At 54.0% G+C, this 12396-nt stretch overlaps 2 protein-coding genes across 3 annotated transcripts in view; both read left to right on the top strand.

Moving 5' to 3' along the window:
- Positions 1–1556, top strand: part of Gdpd5 (glycerophosphodiester phosphodiesterase domain containing 5) — a 75997-nt gene extending 74441 nt beyond the window's left edge. For both annotated transcript variants that reach the window (XM_050154508.1, XM_050154507.1), the window contains one exon: positions 587–1556. In XM_050154508.1, the coding sequence (XP_050010465.1) occupies positions 587–735 (149 nt within the window). In that variant the 3' untranslated portion in view covers positions 736–1556. The remainder of the gene's footprint in view (positions 1–586) is intronic.
- Positions 1557–1807: 251 nt separating this feature from the next.
- Klhl35 (kelch like family member 35) lies at positions 1808–12019 on the top strand. The gene is made up of 7 exons (XM_050154468.1): positions 1808–4129; positions 6148–7005; positions 8014–8198; positions 8867–8985; positions 9530–9718; positions 10862–11050; positions 11783–12019. Exons 1-7 carry the CDS (start codon positions 3783–3785, stop codon positions 12017–12019), a joined length of 2124 nt encoding a protein of 707 aa, XP_050010425.1. The 5' UTR covers positions 1808–3782.
- Positions 12020–12396: the final 377 nt, after the last annotated feature.

Genomic DNA, 12396 nt, shown 5'->3' on the forward strand with positions numbered 1-12396 from the left:
GCAAAGCAAAAGCAGCTAGTGTAGAACAGGACTACAGACAGTCTACTGGACAAAGAGAGGCCCCTGCCCTTGCAGACTGTGATAGGGGCTGGATGAACCAGGCTGGCTTGAAACAGGAGGCCCCAGTCCAGCCTGGGGAATCAAGGAGGTATCTATTAGATCGACATACCAGAGATGGGGAGACAGATGTTAGGAAAAAGAGGGATCAATAGGAAGGGAAGTCACTAAACAGAGAGAAGCCTGTGTGTGCCAATATCATCTGTGTGTGCAAATGCTTGTGTGTGCAAATGCGTGTGTGTGTGTGTGTGTGTGTGCGTGTGCGTGCAAATGCCTGAAAGTTAGCACTGGGTAACAAAGCACCTAAGGTTGTCCTGGTTTTCTGCAGCAGGATGTTCCAGGGGGCAGAGGACTAAGGGCCCAGGAGGGACCCAGGGGGCCCCTAAATGCAGGCTCAGTGCCCACGGGCTCATGGCTAACTGGATCCAGTGATTACATCTGCCTCTTCGCGCCTCCCTCCCTCCCTCCTGTCTCCCTGTCCTCAGAGCCCATCTTCCCTACTCACACCCTGTCTCCTCTGGTCCAACAGAGATCAGTGATGGTGTAGAGGTCTCTGATGAGCTCTCCGTGTGCTCAGACAGCAGTTACGACACCTACGGCAACAGCACAGCCGCTCCCGTGGGCCCTCGCGGCGGTGGCAGCCGTGCCAAGACCCTCACAGACCGGGGTGGCCGTTAGCTGAAGATCTGTCTGCCTGACGTGTACCTAAGGTAGCATCTAGAAGAGAGGCGCTGACAGTAACTGCGCCTGCCGGCGGGGAGCTGGTTCCGCAGCCTACTTGAATGCCCCAAGCTCCTTTGTCAGTTCCAGCCTCTCTTGGGGGATGACCTCTCCACCGAGGCCCAGGTGGGCCAGGACTCTAGCCTCTCAGATGCCCCTGCAGGCCTGGGGCTTTTCATCCGGGAAGCGTGGTCCTAGTCTCCTGGTCCATCTCACAGCTGTCCTTGGCCTCCCGGCCTGGAAGGTTTGCCGTGTGCCCCGTGGAAGTGGAGGGTGTGGCTGCGTCCCTGGGACCACTCCTATTTATCTGTCCATGCTGTGAGATGAGAGACTCTGTCCTCATCCTGCCTTTGAGGATGTGGGCTGGGCCTCACCCCTGCCTGGCAGCTCTACTCTCTGCACCCATCTCAAAGCACAAGGAAGTTCATCTCAGGAGGAAAACCAGTGGCTATGGTGGAGACGTGTTCCTCCCAACCAGCTTTGCTCCACCGCTGGCCTCTGAGTCCCCGAGAAGTAGCTAGAGATGTCCAGAATCACAGGTTCGGGGTTGTTCTGCCTCACACTCAATTGTCCAACAGGCCCTCTGGGTCAGAAGAAGCCTTGAAGACCACATGGTCAACAGACTGATAGGACCTCAGGTTCCCACAGCAGTGTCTGCAGGGCAATGGGCCACCCGGGCAAAGCGCTGTGAGCTCTGTCAAGCATGGACGTCTGGCCAGAAATGCCTACAGGAGAGGGAACCTATGGGCCAGGACAATTAAAGCTGCCATCTTAATGTGTGCTGTCTCTGAATTGTCAGTAGCAATTTGGGGGACACATGGTGTGGATTTGGGTTTGGGTGCTGGCCCCTGGGTTTGAGGAAGAGCCATTTCAGAGATGAAAAGAAGATGACTGAATATCCAAGCTCTTCCCTTGGTCAGTGGTGATGCTGGGGCTTCGGCATCCCTGGATTACAAAACCAATGAATGCTCCCCCCCCCCCCCCGTGGGCAGTATAGCAAAGAGATCATCCAAGGTCACATAGCTTTGAACAAGCAGAGCCAGGGCTACTTTGAGAATATCCATACCCTTACTTAACTCGTGCTTAAAATGTCTTGCCAGGGTGTGGTTAGCACGTGCCTTTAAAACTATCTTTTTAAATTTTAAAAATATTTATTTGTATGTACATGTGGGTACTCTCAGAGTCCAGAAGAGTGTATTGGATCTCCTGGGTGCTGAGAACCAAACTAGAGGAGCAGCCAGTGCTCTTAACTTTATTGATCCATCTCTCTAGCCCCCAAGATGTCTTTCTGAAAAAATAAACTCCAGTGGACTGAAGAGATGGCTCAATAGTTAAGAGTATTGGCTAATCCTCCAGAGGACCAGGTGGCTCCTAGCTGTCTGACTGGCTTCCACCACACAGTACAGACATATACACAGGTGAAACACCCATATACATAAAATAATGTATTTTTTGAGGCAGGGTCTCTCTACATAGTCCTGGCTGTCCTGGAATTCACTATGTAGACCAGGCTAGCATTGAACCGATATCTCCCTTCTTCTGACTCCCTAGTGCTGGGGTTAAAAGTCTGTGCTACCATACCTGGCTCAAAAACAAAATCAAATAATTCCAACTCTGCTGAGAGTGAGAAAATGAGAGGGCATGCCCTCATGTCCAGCCTGGGAGGACAGGCCCTCACGTCCAGTCTGCAAGGGCATGACCTTACGTCCAGCCTGGGAGGACAGGCCCTCACGTCCAGTCTGCAAGGGCATGACCTTACGTCCAGCCTAGGAGAGCAGGAGCTCACATCCAGCCTGGGATGACAGGCCCTCACGTCAGCCTTCTGCACCTTTTGTAACCAGCTAGGAATGTCACAGCAAGAGGTCCTGGATCTGAGACAGGCTGTAGAGCGGGGTTAGCAAGTTCTTCAAGGTGCCATGGAGGTATCTGAGCTCCTGGACCTGCAGAACAAGCCCTGAGTGCAGATGTCTTGCCTTGGTGAGGTTTGACTGTGGGTCTGGCTGAAGCAGGCTCACACCCCCTGCTTAGCATGAGAAAGGGTGCCTGAGCTGGAAGTCAACACAGTACTGGCCACACTGGTGTCCGTGTCCCCTCCCACCTCACAGTTTCTGGGGCTCTGCCTTCTGCCCTCTGTGGGGAAGGTCAGAGTAGAAACAGGGAAGGTCTGTAGTTCTTCAGGCTCCCACTGAATCTGCATGGCCTTGAATGCATCCTGAAGGGAAGAAGGGAGATTGGACCCCTGCTCCATCTTGCACGAGGTCAGTGGTTCTCAATCTGTAGGTCCCAACCCCTTTGATGGTCAAACGACTCTTTCACGGTGGTTGCCTAAGACCGTCAAAAAACACAGACATTACATTATGGGTCATAACAGTGGCAAAATTACACACACACATACAGACACACACACACACATGGTTTTTTTGAGACAGGGTTACTCTGTAGCTTTGGAGCCTGTCCTGGAACTAGCTCTTATAGACCAGGCTGGCTTCGAACTCACAGAGATCCACCTGCGTCTGCCTCCCAAGTGCTGGGATTAAAGGCGTGCGCCACCACCACCTGGCTTAGATTATGTTTTGATTTTGTATATGTGAATTATGTACTGTGTGGGCCCATGTGTGCTACTGCATATGTGTGAGTAGGTTCTCTCCTTCCACCATGTGGTGCTGTTACCCACTGAGCCATCTCACTGGCCCCACACGCCTCCAGTCACACACCACGGTCACAGGACCACATGCAACACACAGAGCAGAGAGAGATCCTTGCCACATACGCATGAGCATAGGTCCACACATATGATAATAATCTCACACACACAAGCCTCTGACATGCAAATGAACAGTCACAGACACATGGGTTATGCAAAAGCTTACGATGACAGCTGTGCTGAGCAGGGATTATACATGTAGTGGTCATAGTCACTGTGTTCTGTGCACGTACACACATACGGGTTCTAGAACACCTACATGCTGACAACCACCCCATCTACCTGAAAGCAGATACCCCATATGTATACCATACACCCGTCACCCCCAGTCCTCGAAACACCACTGCCCAACATCACACACACACAATCAACTCCATGCTCATCCATACAGCTCCCTCCCAAGACTGGTCCAAGAGCGGAACAAAAGCCCAGTGCCCATTCCTACCGGCTCCCTCTCCTCCCCTCCCCCCTGGCGTCCAGTCCCTTTGTCCTCCCGCAGCTGAGCCCAAGTGGGAGTCTAGGCGAAGCCAGAGTAAAATCAGGAGCTCAGGCTGCTAGCAGGCAAGCAGGCGAGGCAGCAAGCGGCAGGCACGGGCTGGAGCTGCTAGAATCTGCAAGAACAGCAGTAGCGGAAGAGGGCGTGACCAGGTAAGTACCAAGTACCTGGGACAGGGTTTCGGAAGCCTGGCTAAAAGGCTATCTTGCTATGGGAAGTGTCCATCCAAAGCGTGCGGGGCGGGGTTAGCAGGAGAGTGGAGTGCCGAGCCGGTTTCCACTGACTGTATCTCAGTCCGCCCATGAGCTTTCTTAGATTCTGAGATGGGAGAATGCTGATGGAGCCCCACGTGGGAATCCCTACCTTCCCAAGTGTCCTTGGGCCCCCGGACAGTGGGACTTCAAGTTGGAAACTTGGAGTCTCCCATCACCGTGTGCCCGTAGTTCCCTGAGCCTAGGGCAGTAGGTGGCAATAAGTATTGGCAAAGTTCTTAGGAGGTGAACTGAAGGACCATCACAATAATAGCGGGGCGGGGGGGGGGGGGGCTGTTCTCCTGAGACCTGCCTTCTCGAGTCTCCGCCTAGAGGGAGGGTAGCTGCGTCCTAAGCTAGCTAAGGACAGCTCTGCTGTACTCCGACCGATGACCTGTCTCACTGGATCCCGGTTTGTTCCTTGAGGACACGCCCCCCCACCCTGGCAAGTCCTGCGGAGCGGCTAGAATTAGCAGCCCTGGTGCACTGTGGGCTTGGACTGGTCGCCTCTACCGGGCTACAGTCCTTGTCCATCAGGAGCTTATTTCGCGTGACACTGAGGCGGTGGGTCCACTACTCAGCATGATCTCGCGTACGCTGTGAAAGCCAGGCTGATCTGCCCTGGGAGAATGGACACACGCACCGGCTGAGCTGAGCCTGGGAGTAAGTTCCCACGGGAAGGAGAGCACCGCCTATCTTCAGGCCTTGTCAAGCTTTAGCTGCCAGTTCTTAAGGACCAATTCCTAACCAGGGTGAAGAGTGCAATCTGTGTGGCATGTTTTTATAAACACCCTTTCTCCGATGCCCCCCTCCCCAGCTAACCTCCGAAGGGCAGGCTCCTTGTATGTGACCGTTTCCCCACAGCAAACTCTTAAGAGGGTGTGGGTAAGGACAGGCTTTTCCCAGAGTCTTGAAGGCAACTCACACACACCCCATGCTCTCCTCCTCCTGCACCAGGAAGTGCTGATCGAGGCTTACTACAATCCCAGCACGTTCATACATCCCGCCCGACAGCTACCATTCTCTGGCTAGGCCTTCGGATGTTTCCGAAGAGATGGCACTGGTGGCTTGCCCAGGCCAGATAACACCAGACTAACGAAGATGAGAACCCCATGTGTCTGGGGCCTGGATCTTTCCTCTGGAAACTTCTCTCATTCCCCTGCTTTTGCTCAACTAATCTACTCCTCTCGGGAATCCCTTTCTTAAATGTTTTTACTGTCCTTTCTGAGCTCCAGAAAGGTAGGGGTTACGATTGTTGGCACAAAAATTTAAAAAAAACGCTATAAAAAACCCTCTAGCTTAATTAATACACACACTTGACCTTGTGTAAGTGAGGGACACACACACACACACACACACACACACACACACACACACACACAGTGTCAAGGATAGCTTGAATCCCTTTACCAGAGACTACAGCTCTTGTAACCAGACCCTTCCTATAGACATTTTGTCCAAGTTCCAGGAACCTCCCTGAGATCCCCCTTCAGAAGTTGAGAGTGGTTTTCCTGTTGTTACTGGTAGTCACGTGACACTACTCAATCCCACGTGGAATCCCTAAACACCGCATAGTCCAGACTTGTAAAAATCGTTCCATCCTCCCCTTCCCTTTTTTGAGTCTCCTCAAATTATCCTATTTGAGTCTGCCATCTGTTTCCTGAAGAGCCTGGCAGGAAAAACCTTAGCCAAGTCTGAGCAGAAAACTGTTCAGGATTCTGGAGCGGAGGACTGGACACAGAAGGCAGGGGTTGGCTAAATGCCATCAGAAGTCTAGATGGGCCAGGGTGGGGTGAGGGTGGGGACAATAGCTGCATGACCAGAAGTGCGTGGTGAGTGACCCTGCTAAGGAAGGCCTAAATGTGCGGGATGTCCCCAGCAGGCCCATCACCAATGCGATGTGTGTTTTCTCTCCACAGGATGCGGGAGACCCTGGGGCGCCAGGAGTCGGAGCCGGGCATGGAGGCCCCGTGCGCGGCACCGTGCCACGCGCAGCGCATCCTGCAGACACTCAACGCGTACCGGCGGAGTGGCACCCTCACCGACGTGGTGCTGCGCGCCGGCGGCCGCGACTTCCCGTGCCACCGCGCCGCGCTCAGCGCGGCCAGCGCCCACTTCCGCAGCCTCTTCGCGGCCGCCCGGCCCGAGCGTGCAGCGGCCGTGGTCCCGGTAGGACCCGAGGCGCCCGGGACGGCGGCGGCGCTGGCCGTCGTGCTCGACTACGTCTACGGCGCGGGCGTGCGATTGTGTGCTGAGGAGGAGGCGACCGCGGTGCTGGCGCTGGCTGAGCGGCTGGGCGTGGCGGGGCTGCGCGAGGCGTGCGCTCGCTTCCTCGAGGCTCGCCTGCGGGCCGCCAACAGCCTGGCGCTGCGCCGCGTGGCCGCCACCTTCTCGCTCGCCTCCCTGGCCGAGTGCTGCGGCCGCGTGCTGCGCCAGGCCTTCGTGGAGGTGGCGCGCCAGGCCGACTTCCTGGAGCTGGCGCCGGATGAGGTGGCGGCGCTACTAGCCGACCCCGCGCTGCGCGTGGCGCGCGAGGAGGCCGTGTTCGAGGCAGCCATGCGCTGGGTGCGCCACGACGCGCCGGCTCGCCGCGGGCACCTGCGTCGCCTGCTGGAGCACGTGCGCCTGCCGCTGCTGGCGCCCGCCTACTTTCTGGAGAAGGTGGAGGCTGACGAGCTGCTGCAGGCCTGCAGCGACTGCCGCCCGCTGCTACTCGAGGCCAGCGCCTGCTTCATCCTGGGCCGGGAGGCGGGCACGCTGCGGGCCCGGCCGCGGAGGTATGGCCTCTCACTTGCTAGCCTCGCACTCCAGCGAGGCCTCGTGCCTTCCCCAGCTCTGGCTCCTTCACTGCCCCTCTTGAAATGTCACCGTTTCCTGGTACCTGGCAGTCTGCCTTGAAGAGTTAGGCTTGTGAAAGCAGGATGCATTCTAATTCCCACGCCATCCGTCATTCTGTTGGGATCTGCTCTCTAGGGACCCACTGGCTAGTAAGACAAGCACACAAAGGCACGAGAAACATCCACTCCACCAGAGCAATGCCAGGCCCGGAGACTATATAGGTGGGAAAGTCTACCATGGCCCTTCATATCTGAGGGACAAAAGACAGTGGTGATGCTGTCTCTAACTTGAGCTCAAGGCAGGGACACAAAATGGGTTGGGAAAGCACTTAGCCGGAGGGTATGGAAAACTTGGTGAGGCCTTAAACCCAAAGGGTCATTGGCGGAGAGCTTTGCAGGAGGTCTGAGTCATCTTGCTCCTGGCAATTCCCCATTAGGAGGGGCTGGGGGGGAAGAATGCAGTACCTTAGCTGTTAGGGATGGAGGATTCTTATCAGACCAAACAGCACAATTTAGCCCGTAATCCAAGAGCCCCTCACTCTCCTCCTCTGTAAAAGGGGCAATAATCCTAACAGCCATCTGAAGGATTAAACAAAGGAAGGGGAAAGGCTTTGGGGAAAGTCTTTTTTCTGTAACTTAGAGGCCAGTAGACTAAGGTAAGGGTTAGTAACTCCCTTCTTATCCATAACCAGAGGTAAGGCTGAAAGTGATGGGTTCTAGGGGCAGGGCAGACAGAAGGGCAGCGGCATTGCCTGGTGTGATCCAAACAGCGAGAAAGAAACGGGGCTTGGCGCTGGATGCCCAGAAGAATAACAAACCCAAGGGCTAGGGATATCGCGCACTAGAGTTCTGGTTCAGTAATCGCCTGCACCGTTTGCGGGAGGTGGAGGTGGCTTGGGAAAGGGCCGCAGTGTGCGTGTACAGCTATTGGGTTTCTCCTCACCCCAGATTTATGGACCTAGCCGAAATGATCGTGGTCATTGGCGGGTGCGACAGAAAGGGGCTTCTGAAGCTGCCTTTCGCTGACGCTTACCACCCAGAGAGTCGGCGCTGGACCCCGCTGCCCAGCCTGCCTGGGTACACACGCTCTGAATTTGCCTCCTGTGCACTTCGAAATGACATTTACGTTTCTGGTGAGGACACAACTAAAGTAGGAGCCTCCCGGTCCCCCCCACTCCCCACATACACTCCTTGTTTACTCCTCCCCAGTCGGAAGATGGAGGCCGGCTTTCCCATAATCCCCTACAGCTAGTGGCTAAAACCATGTGGTCCAGCAAAGCCAGTCACCTGTGGGAAGCGTTGATGCTAGGCTTGGGGCAGGAAGGCCTTAAACTGTGACTTTGCTCTGACAGGAAGGCCACCTGGTCATTCCTGGTCCCTAAACCTCATCCTCACTTCCTGTGTAGAAACTGTATAATAATCCCAGCACCTCGGAGAGATGAGGATGGAAAAGGAAGGTGCCCTGCTTTCCCCTGGCCCATCACACATTCTTAAAGATTGTCTTGAGGATACCCCTCCCCGTTTGGTTCCCGGAGCTCCACTGGTATTGCACCACAGGGCAGCTGGTTATAGGCACCCTCCACTCCCTGGATCTCTCTGATATCCTGTCCTTCCATTCAGAGCACACCGTCTGGGTGATAGGCCTAGTCTTACCCCAACCCAGTGAGAAAGCCTTCCTATGCTCTTACGCCTTCCCTTGGATTTACGCCTTCCCTTGGATTTATGGGTGCTTTTTGGCTCTTTGGGGACACGGGGAGTTAGTAAGAGATCTAGGGGAAGACAACTGTTTCTTTCCCCATAGGAGGTCACATCAACAGCAGAGATGTCTGGATGTTTAGCTCCCATCTGCACACCTGGATCAAGGTTGCCTCCATGCACAAGGGCAGGTGGAGGCACAAGATGGTGACCCTGCAGGGACAGGTAGGAACGCTCTGGCTGCCGCCGTCCTGAGATCCAGGATGTAGGGAAGGAAGGCTCTGAGGCTTCGGAACATTAGGACTTGCTCAAGATCATATAATAGTACTAACAGTCATCACAGCTGCTGGGCTTGGTGGCTCACACCTGTAATCTTAGCGCGTGGGAGGCTGAGGCAAGAGGGTCATGAGACCAAACAGACCAGGTACTGAGTCTTGACTCTGCCGCTTACAAGCAAAATACAGCCAGGCGTCTTTGTAAACTTTATTCTGCATCCAGAAACACACAGGAATCGGGTGCGTGGGTGGTTACCCTTAGTAACCACTCGAGTTATTACTAAGCGTCATCCGTAGCTGGAGTACTCCTCATACAGACACTTGTCTCCTGTCTCCGGCACTTAACAGGGAAGGGGATTCCTGAACTAGAGAGAGAGGAACATGGCCAGGCAGAGTCTGCGCTGAGATGCCCCTGGCGGGCTTACAGATTGGAGCGGTGGGGTGTTAGAGTGGCCTGTAGCTCTGAATCCCGAGTCTTTTGTCTTCGCCCTCAGCTCTTTGCAGTGGGTGGTTTCGATGGCCTGCGGCGCCTGCGCAGCGTTGAGCGCTACGACCCATTCTCCAACACCTGGGAGGCCACGGCGCCCCTGCCGGAGGCCGTGAGCTCTGCAGCGGTGGCGCCCTGCGCTGGTCAGCTCTACGTGATTGGGGGCGCTGGACAGGACGGTGTCAACACTGACAAGGTGTGCTCAGGCCTTGGGGTTAGGATTAGAGGCTTCAGGGAAACGGAGTGGCCTACTGTGTGCAGGATAGATCGGGGACTGGTGTGAGACAATCTAATTTTCTGAATCCAGTCAGCACTCCGGTAATCATTTCCCAGATTTCGATCAAGGAAATGAGATGCCTTTAATCACAGCACTCAGGAGGCAAAGACAGGCAGATCCCCGAGTTCGAGGTCAGCCTGGTCTACAGAGCGACAGCCAGGACTACAGAGAAACCCTGTCTTGAAAAAAAATCGGGCAGAGGTGGTGCATGCCTTAAATTCCAGCACTCAGGAGGCAGAGATAGGTGGATCTCTGTGAGTTCGAGGCCAGCCTGGTTCTCAGAGTGAGTTCCAGGACAGGCTCCAAAGCTACAGAGAAAAACCCTGTCTCGAAAAACCCAAGAGAGAGGGAGCGAGGGAGAGAGAAACTCAGAGGGTACTCACTGAGACACCTGAACTCTTCTGTTTGGTACCATCCATGTGGGTTTCATAGATTTTAAAAATTGAAAGATTGAACCAGGCAGTGGTGGTACACGCCTTTAATCCCAGCACTAGGGAGGCAGAGGCAGGCGGATTTCTGAGTTTTGAGGACAGCCTGTGTTTACAGAGTGAGTTCCAGAACAGCAAGGGCTACACAGGGAAACCCTATCTTTAGCCCCCCTCAGAAAAAAATTAATTTTTTGAAAGATTGAGCTGGAGGGATGGTTCAAAGGTTAGGAGTACTTGCCGCTCACACAAAGGACCTGCATTTAGTTCCCAGCACCCATGTCAGGTGCTCACAACTGCCTTTCACTTTAACTACAGATCCAACACGTTCTTCTGGCCTCCGCAGCCAGACATAGAGAGACACACATAAATAAAAGTAATCTTATAAAAATTAGATGACAGAGGTACTATTGGTTAAAATGCTTTCCCTCCATTAAAAAAAAAAAGCATCTATTATAAACTGGGGTTATAGGATGCAGCAAGCTCTAGGTTTGATTCCCTGCACATCATAAGCCAATCATAGTGGGATACAAATTAGGGTAATCTGCCAGGTATTCCTAGAGACAGATGTAAGAGGATGCCAGTGGAGGGCAGTTCTGCAGGTGAGGCTCGTTCACCACAGCTGTCCTTCCCACAGGTGCAATGCTTTGACCCCAAGAAGGACCAGTGGAGTCTGCGGTCACCAGCACCCTTCCTGCAGCGGTGTCTGGATGCCGTCTCCCTGGAGGACACCATTTACGTGGTGGGCGGTCTCATGAGTAAGATTTTCACCTACGACCCTGGCACCGATGTCTGGGGAGAGGCAGCCGAGCTGCCAGGCCCTGTGGTAAGTGAGGGCTCCTGCACTGGCAGATCCAGGAGTGAAGACCCACTCCCGAGTCTCTGGAGCTTACAATGACTCCACACTAGATAGCATCCCACATTCCCCTTGCTTGTCCTCCCAGTGACGACAAATCACCTCTCATGAGAGGTTGGCCCAGGGCCATCAGTTGGGCTGTAGTAAGTCAGTATCTAGAATCCAAGTGCTGTGATTCTGGTCTACCACAAAGGTACCAACTAGCAGGGAGTAGGCAAGGGACTTGCTAAGTTCCTTGCTCCAGTGACATCAGCGACCAGAGGTGCAAATCTTGGGTGTCCATAACCCCTCGCTTCCCCCCAACCCCGCTGCCCCAAGACTCCAGAGAAACTATGGAGATGTATAATTGATGGTCTCGGTCAGTTCTGGCCCTGGGTGATTCCAAGGCCTAGGCTCCCGGCTCTGAATAAGACCGCAGGATGGTGTTACTGTTTGCATGCATACAATCTTCTAGCCATGGTTTTTAGATCAAGTGAAAGATATCCCACATACGATGTCAGTGATGAGGGCAGTTGATCTTTGAGCTGAGCAGATGAGACCTAAGACGCAGAGCAGGTGACTTGTCCGGGCCATTTATTTAGTAAGGGTCAGGTTCACCCAATTATTTAATCTCCATCCAGATTGCATGGCCAGCTAGAACCAAGAGAGTCCCTGGCCGCATCCCAGTTAACGGTCTGTCTGTCTGTCTGTCTGTCCACTCAGGAGAGCTGTGGCGTGACGGTGTGTGACGGGAAGGTCTACATTCTTGGTGGGCGGGATGGACATGGGGAGAGCACCAAAAGCGTGTTCACCTTTGATCCTAGCAGTGGGCAGGTGGAAGCCCAGCCATCACTGCAACGCTGTACCAGCTCGCACGGCTGTGTCACCATTGTCCAGAGCCTGAGCCAGGAGGAAATTAGGGCACGGCAGTTGACTCTTCCTGGAACTTCATGTGAATAGTCCTTTAACTTATTGCCCCTTTTGTTGTAGAAATAAAACGTTTTTCAGAAGTTGGGTGTGTTCTAGCTCGTGCCTGCTTTGTCCGGAGGAGGTATCCCTATATCAGTTCCTTCTTGCTTTTGCAGCTTGCCAGGACTCCTCTGCCACTGTGGGCTACCCAGACAGCCATACTTACTTAGACTACTGTTCTGCACGTGGACGAAGGTGCCAGCAGATTCTGTCTGGTGAGGCTCTACTTTTTAAGTTCCCCTCCACCCCTCCAAATGACGCTAATCCGGATGACTTACTCACCTACCCGATGGACCCTACTTCTTTCTCAATTTTATCCATTTACTATAGTGAGTTCATGTTGTATGTATACATGTACATGAAGTACA

Source organism: Alexandromys fortis, unplaced genomic scaffold (genome assembly GCF_014885135.2).
Source record: "Alexandromys fortis isolate MF-2015 unplaced genomic scaffold, M_Fortis_MF-2015_v1.1 scaffold_77, whole genome shotgun sequence".
In the NCBI taxonomy this organism is placed as follows: Eukaryota; Metazoa; Chordata; class Mammalia; order Rodentia; family Cricetidae; genus Alexandromys; species Alexandromys fortis.